The sequence below is a fragment of the Crocodylus siamensis genome, chromosome 6, assembly GCF_052110815.1.
Source record: "Crocodylus siamensis isolate JL-2025a chromosome 6, ASM5211081v1, whole genome shotgun sequence".
NCBI lineage: Eukaryota > Metazoa > Chordata > Crocodylia > Crocodylidae > Crocodylus > Crocodylus siamensis.
This window is the reverse complement of record NC_143400.1, coordinates 65,359,153-65,377,723: the sequence shown is the minus strand read 5'-3', so window position 1 is coordinate 65,377,723 and position 18,571 is coordinate 65,359,153. Positions and strand designations below refer to the sequence as shown.

At 39.6% G+C, this 18,571-nt stretch overlaps 1 protein-coding gene across 2 annotated transcripts in view; it reads left to right on the top strand.

The window, feature by feature from the left end:
• The window catches only part of ATR (ATR checkpoint kinase), a 78,700-nt gene that overhangs the window by 41,627 nt on the left and 18,502 nt on the right, over positions 1-18,571 (top strand). For both annotated transcript variants that reach the window (XM_090051519.1, XM_090051518.1), the window contains 14 exons: positions 1,600-1,737; positions 2,838-3,045; positions 3,825-4,003; positions 5,165-5,329; positions 7,376-7,467; positions 9,491-9,582; positions 10,022-10,199; positions 12,332-12,508; positions 12,909-13,068; positions 13,608-13,787; positions 15,747-15,889; positions 16,368-16,465; positions 17,542-17,774; positions 18,234-18,368. In XM_090051519.1, the coding sequence (XP_089907645.1) occupies positions 1,600-1,737; positions 2,838-3,045; positions 3,825-4,003; positions 5,165-5,329; positions 7,376-7,467; positions 9,491-9,582; positions 10,022-10,199; positions 12,332-12,508; positions 12,909-13,068; positions 13,608-13,787; positions 15,747-15,889; positions 16,368-16,465; positions 17,542-17,774; positions 18,234-18,368 (2,178 nt within the window). The remainder of the gene's footprint in view (positions 1-1,599; positions 1,738-2,837; positions 3,046-3,824; positions 4,004-5,164; positions 5,330-7,375; positions 7,468-9,490; positions 9,583-10,021; positions 10,200-12,331; positions 12,509-12,908; positions 13,069-13,607; positions 13,788-15,746; positions 15,890-16,367; positions 16,466-17,541; positions 17,775-18,233; positions 18,369-18,571) is intronic.

Below are 18,571 nucleotides of genomic sequence, written 5' to 3'. Positions count from 1 at the left end.
CTGATTTCATCCCTGCATGCCTGAGGAGTATTCTTATACTCCTCCCTAGTCTAGTCATCTGTCCAAGCTTCTACTTCTTATACGCTTCCTTTTTGTGTTTAAGCTCACCAAAGAGTTCTCTGCTAAGCCAAGCTGGTCACCTGCCATATATGTTATTCTTCCTGCACATCTGGATAGTTTGTTCCTGTGCTCTCTGTAAGGTTTCTTTAAAATACAGCCAGTTCTCCTGGACTCCTTTCTCCCTCAGACTGGCCTCCCCAGAGATCCTGCTCATTAATTCCCTGAGGGAGTCAAAGTTTGCTTTCTCAAGTGTAGGGTCTTTATTCTGCAGTATAACTCAGGATCCTTTTGTCAGGATACTGAACTTGATCATCTTGTGGTCACTGTTGCCCAAGTTGTCATCCTCTTCTACAACCCTCACCAACTCTTCCCTGTATGTGAGTAGCAGGTCAAAAAGAGCACAGCCCCTACTTGGCCTCTCCAACACTTGCACTAGACAGTTGTTGCCAAAACTCTCCAAAAACTTCATGGATTGCTTATGCACTGCTGTATTGCCCTCTCAGGACATGTCAGGGTGATTGAAATCCCTCATGAGAACCAGTGCCCATGATCTGGAAACTTTCAGTAGTTTTCTGAAGAAAGTCTTAATTCCATAGGATAGGGCTAACAAGGTTCTCTCAGTTCCATTGATTGCAAAGAGGAGATTCTGGTGTTCAGAACATTGAGGAATTTTTAGTAGAGGCTTGATTAGCAACGTTAATATTAACAACCAGAATTACTATAGACATCAAGGCCTACAAATCTGTAGTGTTGTTTTTTAACTAGTGCTGTTCCTTGTTAGAAGGGCACCTTAGCAGGACTGTAGTTAATACTGCATCACAGTCAAAGACTTGTTAAGGACCTCAAACACCTTTCTGTAGTACTTAGACAATTGGAAACTGAAAATACTGTGACAGTTACTTCTGCAACAAGATATTAAATCTAAAATAATGTTTTCAGAAATCTAGGGAAGGAAATTCCTCATTTTTGTCATATCTCTGTAGTCACAGAAACCCATTAGCTCATTAGTTCTTATTTCCCCAAATTGATATGCATAAGTGATACATTCAGAATGTCTTTGTTAAATGAGCCTCTAAAGCGGGAGCCCCTATAACTTGTTAGCTGCATTAGATTTTTCTAGTTTCTGATAAATAAAAACAAGTTTACAATTCCTTTCCCTCCTGGTAAGTGGAAAGATGGGAGTTTCTACTTGAGGCTGCTGGAGGAAAGGAAGTTAGAATCTTAACTCTCCATACAGTCTCTGTGGTGAGAAATCCGCAATATATGCTTATACTGGTGTGTCCTGCTTGGCAATGTATGTTCCCCAAGTTTTATGTGCATGGTGGCAACTCTTCTCTTCCTGATGCAGGTCTACCTCTCTACCATTTGTGGGTCATCAGATAATAAATTGGATTGGACATAATTGATCTTCATTAATAATAATAAAAAAAAAGATTATATTGAAATTTTGCTTGTCTGAAGCCTTAAAAAATCATGCCAGTCACATTTTTTTATCTATCAAAATCAGATTTTTCTTGAAAAATACCATATTTGTTATAGGTACAACATGAGCTTGCCAGCAAAGTCTTCAACTGCTGCAGTATCATGATGAAACATGACTTCAAAGTGACAATCTATCTTCTTCCACACATTCTTGTTTATGTTTTACTGGGATGCAGTCAGGAGGATCAGCAAGAGGTAAGATGGACCCATCATAGTCATAAAGAAATGAGACTGGATGGGACTTTGAGAGGTCCTCTAGATTAACAACTCCCTGTCTGAGGCAAGTTCATTGCTATAATCACATTCATTTTTCACAAAAATTAAAATTGAGGAATCTCAGCACAATATTTGAAGAGCTCAGTATAAATTTTAGATATTCAACACTAGTCTTATTAATAACATCAATTTCCAGGCAGGTTTTTTGTAAATCTTGGTAGTTCCTTTGTGAATCCCAGTTGTACAGCAGCAACATCAGGAGCTAGAGTGTCAGAGGGAGAACATGGATGTGCCACACCTTGCTCAGGGCTAAATTGAGCTGAGGCATCAACAGACTCTTGACTCATAACTACCCCGCTGTGGCTTTCACCTACACTTTAGGGCTCAGCCTTTTAGAGGGGCAGGCTGGGTGCTTATAAACTGCCTGTGCTGTGGGCCACCAATCCCCTCTCCACTCCACTGCCAGAAGGAAGTGACTGGCAATGGCAGAGGGAGAGGAAGGCGGCAGAGAAGGAGAGCTGCAGTGATAGCAGGCCAGGGAATGGGATGTACCAGGTCAAGCTGTTTGCTGCTGGTCCTCTGTGCTGCAGGCTGGATCCAGTCGCTTTGAAATCTAGATCCAGACCATAGGACATAGGTTGAGCACGACTGCTTTTGGGGAAAAGCTGCTTGATTTAATACCCCTGGTTAGCAGTTCATAGTGCCATGTACTTTTGTGAGTTAACCTCTGCACTTGGTAATAGCCTGCAGCTTGTGTTCCAGAAAGGTGGATGTGGGTAGGTGGGTATGTGGTTTTCTGAAAGAAACCAGGAAGAAGTGTAGACTCTAACTTTTCTTCAGATTTATATTTTGAAAATAACTGTACATTAATCATTCTTCTCCTGTTTCTAATTGTGTAGCTAAGATGTGTTTGCTTGTGTGTCCTTGCTGTGGGGAGTTTCAGTATATAAATTACAGATACAGTTATAATGCCTAATATTTCTAGTTCGACCTTTGTTTTTTCAGCTGTCCTATAATAGTTTGCAGCCTGTATGATGACACTAAAAATGTCTGCCTTTTTTATATTATCTTTTGGGTAGGTTTATGCAGAGATCATGGCTGTTCTCAAACATGATGACCTCTGTAACAGAAGACTCCAGGATAGTGCCTTGGATCTGAGTCAACTAAGCACCCAGACAGTGTTCTCCATGCTTGATCACCTGACACAATGGGCTAGACATAAGTTCCAGATGCTTATTGCTGAGAAAACTACTAGCAAGTCAAACAGAGACAAGGGAGATGTGAAATGTTAGTGATGCTAATTAACATTGCATGTGAACTGGAATTAGTATTCTTCAGATAAGCATATAGGCTGTTTGCAGATGTTAAAAAAAAATGCATTTTACCGGAAGCAGCAGCATGTTACTTCGACTTGGCTCTGCAGCGTCTGTATAGATTGGGCGCTGCACTGGGGCTTTCTGGCACTCTTCTCTGAAGCCGAGTCAATCAGCTATTCGATAAAAATGCAAAAGAAGCCCCACTAAAGCACCAGATCTATACAGATATTGAACAAGCTGCGTCCACCTAATGCATTGCCTCTTTTGGGCATGCAGTGGGCTCAGTGTGGAAGTGTGCTGAGTTTAAAGGAAAGCACCATTGTAGAGTTGTTGGGTTTTTTTAATGTCTGCAAGCAGCCATAGGAATGTCCATAAGAATGAAACATTACTGCTGAGATGATGATAGTATCTTTTTTTTAATTTCTTCTTACCATACTGTTGGTAAATTGTTGTAACATTATCCTCTGAATCAAAATACATAGTGTCAAAGTAAAACATGATGTAATACTTTTTTTGCCTAAATTTTATTTTTGGAAATCTGTAAAACTAAGTTGGTATACATGCTGCCTAGAAAACCTTAGGAGCACGGAACTAAAGACATTTCTAAGAAATCATAGTTATGCTAAAGGAGACGTATTCTCAATATAGCCCATCATAAAATTGTAATAAGAGAGAAACTGAACATTGATGTTTAAGATAACTTGAAGTTAAACTTAGATAACAAACTTTTTAAATGATTTCATTCCACAGCATCAAGCGAGAACTATGGAGAATATCAAAATGTGACTCGTTTTCTAGACCTCATACCTCAGGATACATTGGCTATAGCTTCCTTTCGTTCTAAGGCATACACAAGAGCAGTGATGCACTTTGAATCTTTCATCACAGAAAAGAAACAAAATATCCAGGAGCATCTCGGTTTTTTACAGGTTTTTAAATATATATTTTTTAAAGTTTTTATTTTTGATAAAGGTGTAAGTACACCTCTCTAAGATGCTGCTTTGTTGGAGGAGGGGCTTTTTTTTGGCTCCAGGGTATTCTCTTTAATTATAAGGAAAAAAGAAATTTAGAATGAAAATCTAATAACATTTTACAGTAAAAGCTGCACTATCTGGCACCTTACAAGCCAGCATGCTCTGTTAACCAGTATGCTGGCTTGTAAGGGAAAAGCAAAATCAGAAGTGTCCACCATGGCAATTTTGGTTTCGCCGAGCCCCCACGGCCTGGGGCAAAGGAGCCTGTGCTCCTGAGCCCCCAAGGCCTGGGGCATAGCAGCTTGCATGGGGCCCCCCTCCCTGTCTCCCGCAGGAGGGGCAGCGATGTGGCAGGAGAGGCAGCGGCCTGAGCAGGCAAAGATGTGTGTTCAGGCTGCTCAGTTAACTGGCATATTTTGTTATCCGGCACCCCCCATTCCCCATGGGTGCTGGATAGCCAAGCTTTTACTGTAAATTTAAAGAGAGACTACTGCTCTTTCAGCGAACTTGATTTTCTTAAAAAAAAACAACCCATCTATCACTGAAATTCCTGTACGTAAAGGAAAGTTACTTATGCCAATATAGATGAAATACACTTTGTATTTTACAGATGTGAAGGATATTTTCAAGAAATGTTATTAACTTGTAACATGAGATAAACCAACACTATTCATGTTTCCCTGTTTATATTATCCAGTGATTTCCTAGTTTGAAGAAGTAATTTAGAATGATAGTACTGTGATCAGCTGCATACAGCTTGCAAGTCTGAATTGTACAACTTGCTGAGAATTTGCTCCTTTTCATAAACTGGTTCAAATAAACCCTGATAATATTACTCCTTTCAGTAGCATAAGATGGTGACTACTGATGCATATGAAAGTTAAAGCATGGCTGAAGTGCATTTGGAAATCTGGCCAATAAAATAGTCTGAGATGTCTAAAGAATTTACTGAAGTGATTCATGACTGAGAATTCTGCTTTGGAATGGTTTGATAAGAAAATTCTTTAGCAATATGCTTAATTCTTAAGATATACAAATGGCTTTTTTTTTTTTCAGTAGAAGTACTGTGATTGGTTTACATTTCTAATAGCAATATTTTTCTGCATTTAAACAAAGAAACTATATGCTGCTATGCATGAACCAGATGGAGTGGCTGGGGTGAGTGCAATTCGAAAGGCAGAACCATCTCTGAAAGAACAGATCCTTGAACATGAAAGCATTGGTTTGCTGAGGGATGCTACAGCCTGTTATGACAGAGCTATTCAGCTGGAACCTGATGAGGTAAAATGCAAGGCAAATTCTTACTTTTCCATTCTGTGAAAACGCAAAAAGTATGATAGTGGTTTAAAATAATTTATATAAAATATGAACATAAGTGTGCTTTTATATTGATTTCCTTTGAGTTGCTATTAACAGTAATTAAACCTTCTTTAGAAATATATGCAGGTACTTTGTATGGTTGGGGAGTGGGGGTGAGTTGTGTGGGGGTGGGATTTGTGAAGGTATGGGCTGGGACTGGGAGCCACATGCCATCAAGTCAGGCAGCTTCCATGCCTCCACTTGCAGCTTCCAGCACTCAAGCAGGAAGCTGCACGTGGATGCAAGCACGAGCCTACTCGGCCCAGTGGTGTGCAACTCCATGCCTCTGTGTGCAGCTTTCTTCCCAGCCTGGTGGTGCATGGCTCTGCTTCTAGCTGTGCACCATCGAGCCAAGTTGGCCCTTCACATTGGGCTTCCAGCACTCCAGTGAGGAGTCATGTGCCACTGGGCCAGGCCGTTGGGCTATAGAGTCATGTGCCATTGGGCCAGGTGGGCTCTTGCTTGCCTCCACATTTGACGTCCTGCTGGAGTACTGGAAGCCTCACGTGAAGGCATGGAACCAGCGGGCTAGCCCGATGGTGCGCAGTCCGCACCCACCCACAAACCCCATACCCAGTCTCTGCTCCTGCAGGCAGGACCTCCCCTCCCCCCTTACTCAGCTGTCCAGTTGCACTGTTCTGTGCCTCCACATCATGGGGCCCCCAGGTGGAGTGCCAGGACCCCTGGGGAGGTGAAGGAACAGAGCCTGCCACGGTTAACTTATGCAGTTAGGTGCAGTCATGCCTTTTATGTGCAAAGTTGCATGGGTGTATAATTGCATAATTCCCTAGGGTTGTACATAGTGGGTTCATGCTCTTGATTCTGAACAATGCTGGTTTAAAAGTGAAAGTGGTAATTGGTATATCTATGGACTGATCTCTGCATGTGGATGATCAGATAATTGGCAGGTTTTGTTTGGTAAAGATCCAGGATTAGATGGCAGATATGTATATTGGTGCAGATGTGTGCCAGCAGAAATATTAGGATACCTTAGAATGGTGCTTGCTCATTCTTTTTGCCTCACTATTTAATTTCAACTTTTTCATGAACGTTTTTCATGAATACAGACCAAAACAACAACCTGAAATCAACAGGTGGCAAATTCAGAACTGATAAACTAACTGTGGAATTCTTTGGCATAAGATATGGAGGCTTAAGCTTAGCTTGTCTTAAGGGTATTGGAAGTTAATAAAGCCAGAGTAAGTATCCAAGATTTTAATAGTACTGCTGGGTAAATAGTATTTACCCATGAAACAGCCAGTGTTTTGGAAAGCATATAAACCCTGAAGTTTCAGGGTATAAATTCACTTCTACCTAGTTGTGGGCGGGAGGGGAGTGGTTGGTAGAACCTTTCCCTGAAGATGAGTTGTTCTGGAATTGCTTATTTCAAGCTTTCTTGCATGTTCCTGTGAAGCAGCAGACCACTGTTGAAGGCAGGATATGGTAAATCTGGTGCTCTTGTACTCCTAATTCAGTTAGGATCTACTGAAAAAAAACTCCCCAAAACATCATTAGACCAATTGTGAATGAAGCTACTCAAAGTCTGTTTTGACTTTTCCTTTTTTTCAAAGGTCTTTTGACACGAATGTGTTTTGTCTCTCTTTCTCACTGTTTGTACGAATTCATCATTCAGACTGTTAAATAGCATTTCTCAGGGTCACATATTTAAAAAATCACTCTGAACCTGACTTTATGTATTTCTGAAAGGTTTCAGAAATTGCATGTGTAATTTGAGGTTCTTGAAGTCAGATGCTCTGTTCAAATTTGTAATTTTTTTTGGTGATTTGATTATTCTTTTAATGAGTAACTTTTAATTATTTATTTCCTTTTCATATCAAACTAAAAGCAAGAAAAATATTCAAGAAAAATTAAAAGTGCAAAACTAGATAAATGCCCTGCAGATTACCACCCTGGTATTTCTTGGTAATGGGTGATACCCATTTTGATTATGCCTTCCTATATTTCTAGATAATTCATTATCATGGTGTTGTGAAGTCCATGTTAGGTCTTGGACAACTATCTACTGTGATCACTCAAGTGAACGGAGTGCTTGCCAACAGGTAATAAATGGGTTTATTACAACTAAAACAATTTTTGAGTAACACAACATTCTTGTACTACAGCTGTATCTAATTATTATTCCCACATGATCAGGTACATAGTGCAGAAGTCACAAGCAGTTTGAGAAAGGAGAATTCTTACATTTTTAAATTTTTAAATAAAATCTTAATTTCAGGACTGCCAGTAATATTAGCATTTCTTATGTGTATCCTTGCAGTGGAAATGTATGCTTTAACTTATTAAGAAAAAAAAATTTATTTCCTTGCCTTACCACATACCTACATATCTATGTATACATATTCTGTAGATGGTGACATTAGATCCGAAATCAAGCGCGTGGTTTATCAAGAGGTTGTGATTTCCTACCTTGCTGTACAGAGCTGAGACATGGACAAAGTACAGAAGACATCTCAAGCCACTGGAGATGTCTTCCACAGTGTTGATGGTTGTTGAGTGTGAAGAGCCTTCAAGACCACTGGGAAGACAAATGCACCAATGATAGCATCCTCTCACAAGCAAACACCACAAACATCAAGGTGATGATTATCCAAAGTCAACTTCGCTGGGCCAGCCACATCATTTGGATGTCTGACTCCAGACTCCTGAAGCAAGTTTTATTTTCCCAGGTCAGTCAAGGCATATGCTCAAGAGGAGGGCAGAGAAAGTGCTTCAAGGACAACTTGAAAAAAAATGCAACACTGAAACCAAGTTATGGGAGACTATTGCCCAGGGCTGCCCCAAACAAGGATTTCAGTACTTTGAAACTCAGCCAACTCCTGCATAGCACTCTTACTTGTGTGTGTATAGGTATACGTGTGTATATATGTGTTTTTCTAACAGTATTGCCAATCCAGTGGAACATTTTGACCAGAAAATAGTCCTTTTTTTAATTATAAAATGTTTTTCTACTATTTGTTGTAAACCCCATTTATAAGATGTCAGTTACAAATTATCCTCTATAATAATTTTCTTCTCTTGTGTCTTTTATCATTCTGCCTGTCATGCTCAAAAAAAACCATATTTCTGCTTACTTTTCTGTCCTTCTAGTGATTGATTTCAATTAGTTATGGTGTACTCGGTATCTGAGCAAAAAATGTCCCTGAACACCCTTACTTTAACTTTAACCCACAACACCCTTACCAAGATGAAGCAGAGAACAGACCTCAACTGAATGCAGAAATTATGGCAAGAGTAAGACAAAACTAAATGAATGAGCAAGGAGGATATTGTGGAAGAGATGCAATGGAAAGGCAAAGGGTTTGCAGAGACAGTAGAAGGCAAGCGGAAAGACTAGGCAACAATAGATTCACTGAAGATGAGATTGAGGAACATTATTGTGGATTGATGACGTGGTGTGCCAAATTTGTAACTCTTCAAACTTTCAAGCTGAAAGACTGTCAGATGGCCAATTCTGGAGTTATTCTTATAAGGGTAAAGTGATTCTGCCTTGAAGCAGACCATTTCCAGAGTATTTGCGGGATTTGATGATGAATCAGAACAACAAGCATTCCCAGAACTTTAGAACAAACATTCAGTTGTACAACAGTGCATTATCTGTTGAGCAGAGATCAATGTGACAAGATGTATGCTTCACAGGCCATGTGGAAGATTGAATCCAAATGCACTGTGCATGGAAAATCATCAGTGTCTGAAGAAGTATCCAAAGGAGTTTACATAGGGGACACTTGGAAATGAAGAAAACCAGGCAGAACAGCTCAAGTTGGTAATGACACAGTGGATAACAGCAACGTGGCGCACCCTATAACAAGTAGCCTATTTTTCCCTGTCATTTTTGACAGGCTTTTATGGTAGCTATAAATATTTTTTTTTTTATAGATTGATTACTGTTTTTTGTTTTACTGAAAATGTATAATAACTTGTTATAGCATTGGTTTCAAGTAACATAAAGATGTTGTTTTAAAGACAATTGGTTAATAATAAAATGTAGGACTAATATACTTTGAACAAATAATTATTATGGATGCAACACTGGCTGTTCTTGCTTTTTTTTAAATGTACTAGGTCTGAATGGACTTCTGAATTGAACACATATAGAGTGGAGGCAGCCTGGAAACTATCTCAGTGGGATTTACTGGAAAATTACTTGGCTTCAGGTAGTAACATTTTTGTGCAATTGTATATAATAATGTTAAAAATAGCTTTAAACTAAGGACATTTATTGTGAGCTTTCTGGTTTGACATTTGGCTGGTCATGATGTGTTTTTTGATCTATCCTAACTTTTTATAGTTTGAAATTTCAAGAGACCTTAAGACCAAGCTCCTTCAGGTTTTTTCTGAAATTACCACTCTTCAGGATTCTGAAAGCTTATTTGGCAGAATTTCCTCAAGCTTCTTGGGGAGGGGGATACAATATTAATGTTGTATCCCTTTAGTTGTCATAACATCTTTTGAAATATATTTTAAATAATTCTGGTGAAAGCTTGTATGGTCTAGACTGCATTAAACACATTTCTGGTGTTGTGGTATTGGCAGGCTATGGTGTATTGTCTGAGTTTGATGTATCGTTCTGGATTGCCTTTTTGATTTTTCTAGATGTAAAGTCCACTACCTGGAGTGTCAGACTAGGACAGTTGTTGTTATCAGCAAAAAAGAAAAATACAACTGCTTTTTATGAGACACTAAAAGTTGTTCGAGCAGAGCAGATTGTCCCCCTCTCAGCAGCAAGCTTTGAAAGAGGGTCCTATCAACGAGGATATGAACATATTATCAGGTATTTTGGGACATCTACATACTGCTTTGTTGTGTTCAAAGGCTAAAGAATATACTTTAAAATGTATGTCTCAATCATGTAAACAACAGTTAGACTCTTCCTTTTCAATAATAAATGGTGCTAACTAGTGGACCCAAATTTTTTTCACGCCTCAGCTACCCAAGTCATACTCAAGTGTCTAAGAGAATTTCTCTTCCACCCTGCTCAAGCCTTAGAATAACTAAACACAAAAGGTTGCGCAGGTCCTTCTTCCTCTTGCCACTTTTTCCAACTCAGTCTTAAGACAAGTAAGTTGCAAATAAGTTACCACAGTTGATTTGTTAATGGTTTTTCAGGGATTTAAACAGGGAGGAATAGGAAGTGCCTTAGGACTAGGGACAGAAATTATGTGTAAACCTGTATACGTGATCAAAAACTGGTTCAAATCTGTAACACAACAGGAGTTCAGTGCCTCTTTCAAAATGTCCGAAACCAGTTTAAGATAAATCTGGATGGATCGCTTCTCGGCCTCTTGAAGGCTCAGATCGAGCGAAAACATTTATTTTTCAATCTTAACTGATTTAGGTAAGTCATTTTATTGAACTGCTGTCCCAGTTCCCGTCCAGATTCAAATTAGATCATAGTCCCCCAGCATCCTAGGATGTTTTGCACCTCCCCTGCAATCCCTACCTTCAGGATAGGCAGGCTAGCCTTGGCCCGAGCTATCTGCTCCTGCTGAGCAGGGAGGTGTGCTGTAGCACCCCCTGGCCACTGCAGGCATGTGGCTGCATTTCCAGAATCAAAAGGGAATGTCTGTTCACTTGCTTATTGGTTCAATCCTACACAGCGTAGACTAACCTGCAAAGATTGAATCACTTCCACCTCAGGCTTTTTGACTGTCTGTACAGTGAAATAGAAGTGAAATAGGATTTGGACTTCGGTTTCATTTTCTCACTTTTTCTTCCAAATGAAAACTTCCCTGATCAACAGGGATTTTTGCATTTTTTTTCTCCTGCAGTGGAAATAGCCACAAATCTTTGCTGTAACTGTTGCCCTTGAATTAAAAAATCAGTCACTGAATTCATATGTACATGTTACAAAATTAAAACCAAGGACCAAAATCTGTTTTAAAACACCACAGTTAAAACACAAATTCAGTCTACTTGTCATAACACCTGACTTCAATGAGATTATATTTTATTAACACTGCTAATACTGAAAACAAAATCTGGCCTTTCACTTCTAGCTTCAATACGTTAATAATCCTACTTTAAAGGCGATTTAATGCAGATCAAAAAGCTGTACAAGCAGTAGTGCATGAAGAGAGGTTTTATAGCTCCTTTGCATAATAGATATATCTTCAATCTTCAACCTTTATTTTCGGTGTGTGTGTGTGTATGTATGTATGTATGTATGTATGTATACATATATGTATGTATGTGTATATATATATGTCTGAACTTGCCTACTAGCTCTACATTTGTGGTACTCATTCATTTTTCTAAAGTTACGTTTTATGCTTATACAGCAAGGTGTAGTCGAAACAATTCAAGTTACCTGTTTCCAAATGCCTCCCTCTCATCGCTGTTCTCATACCAACCATAAACTCTCCACATTTAGAGTGCTCATTAAAGAGACATGAGAAACATTTTAAGTTTTCAGCCTTGCATTTTCAGCCACAACAATGCATAGTACCACACCCAACATTTCTAAAACAGTTTTTTTAGCAAATTATGAAATAATAGAGCAACACTGCATGTTATGCTAACTCCACCATGGCATCTTCAAAAACAGTAAAAATGTTCCAAAAAATACTACTGAAAGAAAGAAACTTTAATTGTTTTAGAAACAGTGGACTCCTTGGCTGTATCAGTAAGAACTTTGCTAAAGTAGGAGTCTAGCATTGACCCCCTTCTTACTGAAAATTTGGTTTTCTGTGGACTCAGTTAATCAAATATTCAAAGAGGAGATGGTGAGAGAAGAATCATTTTGCTAGCATATACATCCTTGTATGTTATCTGGAGGAAGCTATGCTACTTGGGATTGTTTGCCTAGTCAACTGTGACAACAAAATAACAGATTCTACATGTAACTTTTTTGTAACTGAACAAAGCAAGGCATTTCTAATACCTTCCTCTGTTCTGTCATCACAGGTTACATATGCTGTGTGAATTGGAACACTGTATTGGGCCATTATTTCAGGAGTCAGATGGTGACCATGGTAAAGATTCTCTGAACTGGTGTGCTCGTATAGAAATGACGCAGAACTCCTTCAGAGCAAAAGAGCCCATCTTAGCACTTAGAAGGGCTTTGCTTAGCCTCATTAAAAGGTGAAACCATGATTGTTTTTTCACTTTTCATACTGTATATCAATCTGATATTTCTCTTAGAATAGTATTATTCTGTATATTAATGAACTATGGCTAAGAATCTTGACATTTACATGGTAAACAAAACCAGCCTTATTTATTTATATTCAAAATACAGGAAGAAGATGGTGTTTGTCAAGTTAGAAAAGATGAGATTAGTAGGGAGAAAGGTGATTTTTTTTTTTTTAACCTAACTGGATAAAAGCCAAAAATATTACAAATTTTAAATGCAGAGGTTCTCTTTAAATAAAGCATCTCTTAAGCTGTTTGTGTTTTCATTTTAATATATTATTATACATGTTTGAAATTTTAATGACATTACTCATGAAACTTTTTGGGTTTTGGAAAAACAACATTGCAGGCAAGATTACAGTGAATTGGTTGGAGAATGCTGGCTCCAGAGTGCTAGGGTTGCAAGAAAAGCTGGTCATCACCAAACCGCATACAATGCTCTTCTGAATGCTGGGGAGTCCACATTGTCAGAACTGTATATAGAAAGAGCAAAGTGGCTGTGGTCCAAGGTAAGCAAAAAGGAAATTAACATTTGTTATTGCCTAAACAACATGACCGTGCCTCATTTATGAATGTTGATTTTTATTACTAACAATTGTAAACTGCTTTATTTATTTATTTGACTTAGATGCTGCCCTCTCTGAAAAGCTCACTTGAAATAAGATAAATGATAAAAGCAGACAAATTGTCAAAATAAAACAGTAAATAATGAAACAAACTCCCTAATATGGAGGTCCTGTAGCACTTTTAGAAGATGTCTGGGCTCAGGCTCAGGCCCACCTCAGCAGGGAGGGAGTTTCAAATCTGAGGAGCAGCTGCTGAGAGTGACCTTCCATGCATTTTCTCTGAACAAACTTGGTGCATAGCTTAGACTTGCAGGAGTACCATCATGATTTAGGGCTCATATGGGAACATAGTCACTTTATTATGGAGGGCCCAAGCCATTTAAAGCTTATAGATCAAAACTAGAACCTTGATTGTGCTCAGATTGTTACAGGTTTTTTCACTAAATAAATGTGTATGCTGAACAGTACTTTCTGTCTCTTAGGGTGAGGTTCACCAGGCACTCATTGTTCTTCAGAAGGGCGTTGAATTATGTTTTCCTGAGAATAAAACACCATCTGATACCAAAAGTCAGCTGATCCACAGCCGGGCAATGCTGTTGGTTGGCAGATTCATGGAAGAAACAGCCAACTTTGAAAGCAATGCTGTTATGAAAAAATATAAGGTGAGTACAATACTATGAGTAGTAAAGGGGTAACAGGTTTCAGTAACAGTCAAGGTCCAACATTGGGATGAAAAGATAAGATTCTTATCATGGTTAGTGCTGTATGAACATGTAGTAATGAGGTGATCTTTATCCTGAAGAGTTTATAGTCTGGGTTAGTATTAATTTAAATTCTTGATATATCTGCTTTGGATCTCCTGTTAACAAGAGCCAAACTGTAACTCGGGGTTAGGCAGTTATTTAGGCTGGAGGGCAATTTAGGGAGTTTGGTGAGAGGTTGCGGGCCAGGTCAACACTCCTTCACCCCCTCACCCACCCACTCACCCACATCTCATTAAAACTTCCTAAGTGACACCCATGGGCACGGCACACTCAAATGGGATGAGGCTGCAGGTGTGTGGGATGGAGGCCAAGACTGGGACTAGGATTGGGATTGCAGAGCAAGTGACAGCATGGCATCAGGGCCTGGGGCAGAGTCACAAAACACTCCCCACGTGACAGATTGTGACCAGCCCAACCCAGGAAGGGGGCAAAGTGTATGCCTGTGACCTGGCCCCAACTCAGGCAGACCCAGTACAATGTGGCTGTGTAGTGGTGTATTGTGGCCTAATCTAGTCATGATCCATTGGGCACTTCTGGGTCGGGTCAGACAGTCCGTCATGTGGGGAGTGGATCACAGCTCTGTGCTGGACACTAGACCTGCACTGTCACTGCCCCGCAATCCTAGCCCTGGGCCCACCTGCCTGTCCCACTCCCAGATGCCACTTTCCTCCTGCTCATGGCCCCATCCCATCCACCCAGCTGAGCGCTCCCTGCCCACAGAAGTCCCAGGCCAGTCTCCATGGAGACCCTACCTGCTCTATATGGCACCCTTGGCAGTAGGTGCGGGACAGACAGGCTGGGGTGCCCAGGCAGCAGGGATGGGTCCAGTGACAGCAACACTAGCAGCAGCAGCTGGAAGGAGCCACTGGCGCCAGGAAGTGGAGTCTGACTGCCATGCTGCCCCAGATCCGCTGTGTACTCAGAGGCAGTGGGACCAGCTGCATGTGCCAGGCCTGGGCTGTGATCTGTGGGCCAGAGCTGCATTTTGCCCACCCCTGCGCTAACTAGATAATTCCAGTAAAGCCAGTGCAAGTAATGTGGGTAATAAGTTTGTACGTAACTAAAAAATGTAGAGGTTAGAATTTTGTTACTGGTAAGTAACAAACTTGGTGGATAGTTCTCAGCACAGTTTTGTATAAAGAATAATCTGTAATGTTGTTCTTCTGTGTGTGCTTGGGACTATCATGAATATGATATTATCAGCCTCTAAAGAGTTGGAAAGGAGGTGGTTAGTGCTTTAACTTCTCCACTTTTCTTTATCTCCTATTGGAAGGGCCTGAATGTGGTTTTGACCCATGTATATGAGACATCTACTTCCAGGGTTGCTTCCTGCCTGGATGGCCTGGACAAGAGGTCAACCCCATTTATGTCAGTGGGAGAAGAGTCAGATAAAATCTGTTTCTGGGCTGTATGTAGGCTGCTGACGTCTGCTATAAAGGTTTATTTGAAACATATTATATAAAGAAACAAGAGAAGCCAAAAAGAATGCTGACAATTTAGTTGCTAAAAGCAAGGGGTGGGACCAGAAACCTTTCTGAAGATTTTTTTTTTTTTAAGCTTTATTGAAACTATAATTTCCTCAGTAGAAATATTCCTGGGGATCTTCTATATAGGTGCCATCCAGCTTGAGAGGTGTTACAAAACTAGGCACAAGGTATATGGTACCTCACTTTCTTGTACATTGGTTTACAAACATTTCTGTACCAATCTATACGAAGTAGATGTAAAGCACAGGTATATGGATGTAGTACTCTTTTATATCCAGAGGTAAATAATGCAGGCTATTGAATAAGAATAATCTTTCTCTTCTTTTAATCCTATTAGAAAAAGTAATTTTTATTTTCACTTTTATTGCAGGATGTCACAGTTTTTTTGCCTGAGTGGGAGGATGGACACTTCTATCTTGCTAAGTACTATGATAAACTGATGCCTATGGTAACTGACAACAAGATGGAAAAGCAAGGAGATCTGATTAGATATATAGTCCATCACTTTGGAAGGTGCAATGATAATGTGTTTTTTCCTTGTTTTTATTAGAAAGGCTATATTGGTGAAATAATCAAAGCAAAAAGCACAAATTATTTTGGTTTTATTTGTCTGACTTCAAATTTTCTACCATAATTTAAACCCCACCCCCCCCGAATGTATAGCTAATGCAGCTTATTCTAGCTTTGTGTGTTTGTATTCAGTTTTTGTTTTGTTATTTAAAGAGTGTTAAATGAAATGATTGCTTACCTATATTTAAAATGATCTCAAAGTGGTTGTATCAAGCATGAAGTGAAACAAGGACAGCAATTACCAAATTAATTGATACAGAATAATTTGTGCAGAAGGTAGTAGGAGTTTGATGTTAGAACAGGGGACGCATCACAAATGCCTAAAATAGACTGTACAGCAAATATCTAAATAGCTCACTTAAGGATTTAAAATTAGTTGTACTTCCTTTGCTTAATTACAAGTGTGGATATGTAATTGCAGATCTCTGCAGTATGGAAACCAGTTCATATATCAATCAATGCCAAGAATGTTATCTCTGTGGCTTGACTTTGGAGCAAAAGGTTATGAATGTGAAAAAGGTAAAACATTTTTTACAGTACAGTTTTTCTGCTATGTTAAGTCTTTCTAAGAGAGTGTAGAAAGTGCTGTAATATTGATATACAAGTACTTTTGTTTGGATTTGCAGGTTGGGTATTTTGAAATGAAACCAGAATAGCTCACCTCACTATTACAATAACAAACACAGGGGGATGGGTTGCAGTTGGAGCAGTGAGAAGTGGAGCAGACTGTCAGTGGGCACTCTCCTGTCTGTTCTGTATCCAGTATTGTAGCTGAGAAGGGGGTGACAGGCAGCAGTGTAGTTGTATATCTGTTGGCAACTGAAATGTTCCCTTTCTGAAGCTCTTCAAATGTTGCATCTCTCTCCACCCTGGAATATTAACAAATATGTACAATTTTGTGGGTTTGCTTTATATGTATACATACTAGCAAATTTCCCGTCAAGAATGATGGGGAGAGGTGGGTGGGGATGGAGTGCCACTGCCTCCCAGGAGCAGAGCAGGTGCTGCCACCCACTGCCCCACGCTGCTGCCAAGCCACATGCGGCCCCACATTGCCACCACCTCCCCCTGCCATTTGCATGCAGCTGCCACTGCTCACCGCCCTGCACTGTTGCCACTCTGTGTCCAGCAATGTGCAAGCTTCTCCCCACTGCTCCTAGGAGCTGGCAGCAGCACAGGGTGGTGGGTGGCGGCACTCCATCCCCACCTGTCATTCTTGATGGGCATTCTACCACCTCCCCCTGCCATTTGCATGCAGCCGCCACTGCTCATCGCCCTGCACTGTTGCCACTCTGTGTCCAGCAATGTGCAAGCTTCTCCCCACTGCTCCTAGGAGCTGGCAGCAGCACAGGGTGGTGGGTGGCGGCACTCCATCCCCACCTGTCATTCTTGGTGGGCATTCTTGATGCAGCACTAGCTGGAGCCATGCCTCCCAAGAGCATTAGGGACAGACAGACACACAGACAATCAGATCGACTAAGCCCTTTATATATAGATAAAGTTACTTATCCCATTAAAAAAAGATATCTCTCTCTCTTTTGATATATCTCATAGTAAGTTTTTATAGTCTGATTTCTCTGCATTTTGTTTTCCAGCTGGTCGTTCTGAACGTGTACAGATGAGAAATGATTTAGCTAAAATAAATAAAGTGATTACAGAACATACAAACTATTTGGCTCCTTATCAGTTCTTAACAGCTTTCTCCCAATTAATCTCTCGAATCTGCCACTCTCATGATGAAGTCTTTGTTGTTCTGATGGCGATTGTTGCCAAAGTATTTCTAGCCTACCCACAGCAAGCCATGTGGATGATAACTGCTGTTTCCAAGGTAATTGGATAAGTACAGGTACATTTTTTTATAAAGCTCATACAGAATCTTTCCACCAGAAAAGAAATTTGAATAACTTTGTATCATGTGTTTAAATAAAGTATTGAATAAAGCTGTTGCAATATAGTAATGTAGAACAGAATATTTTGTTGACACCACACCTCCCACCTGCTCAGGAGAATAGAGGTTCAAAAGCGATTGCTTGAAGGTTTGGAATTCATAGAGTTCAAAATCTTTTTCTGACACGTATATCCTGGTTTGTTCCTTTTGCAGTTTTAGAATATAGTGTAAAATTTGAAGCCTGTAAATGCTTATGAAATTATACATGAAATTTAGTATTAAATACTTTCTATTCCTGAATTTTGTTAGATATTTTAATTTAATTTTATCTTACAACAGACACAATTCTTCAACAGTGACTAAGTTTAAGTAATTTTTAATTTTGTCCTCTTTTTCCAGTCCTCTTACCCAATGCGTGTGAACAGATGCAAAGAAATCCTAAACAAAGCTATTCATATGAAGGCATCTTTAGGAAAGTTTATTGGAGATGCAACACGCCTTACAGATAAACTCCTAGAATTATGCAACAAACCGGTACATGTCCAAAAAAAGCACCAGATCACATATATTTTAAGTTTCATGCAAAACTTTTTCTGTAGCTGCATCACTTAATTAGAATAATGTCTATGTAATTCTTTTTTTATAATGAGATATTTTGTAAAACATATTCTAAAATGTATCTTTGAAACAAAAAATATTTTAGACAATAGAAAATAAAGGTCACAGGCAAAATTTGA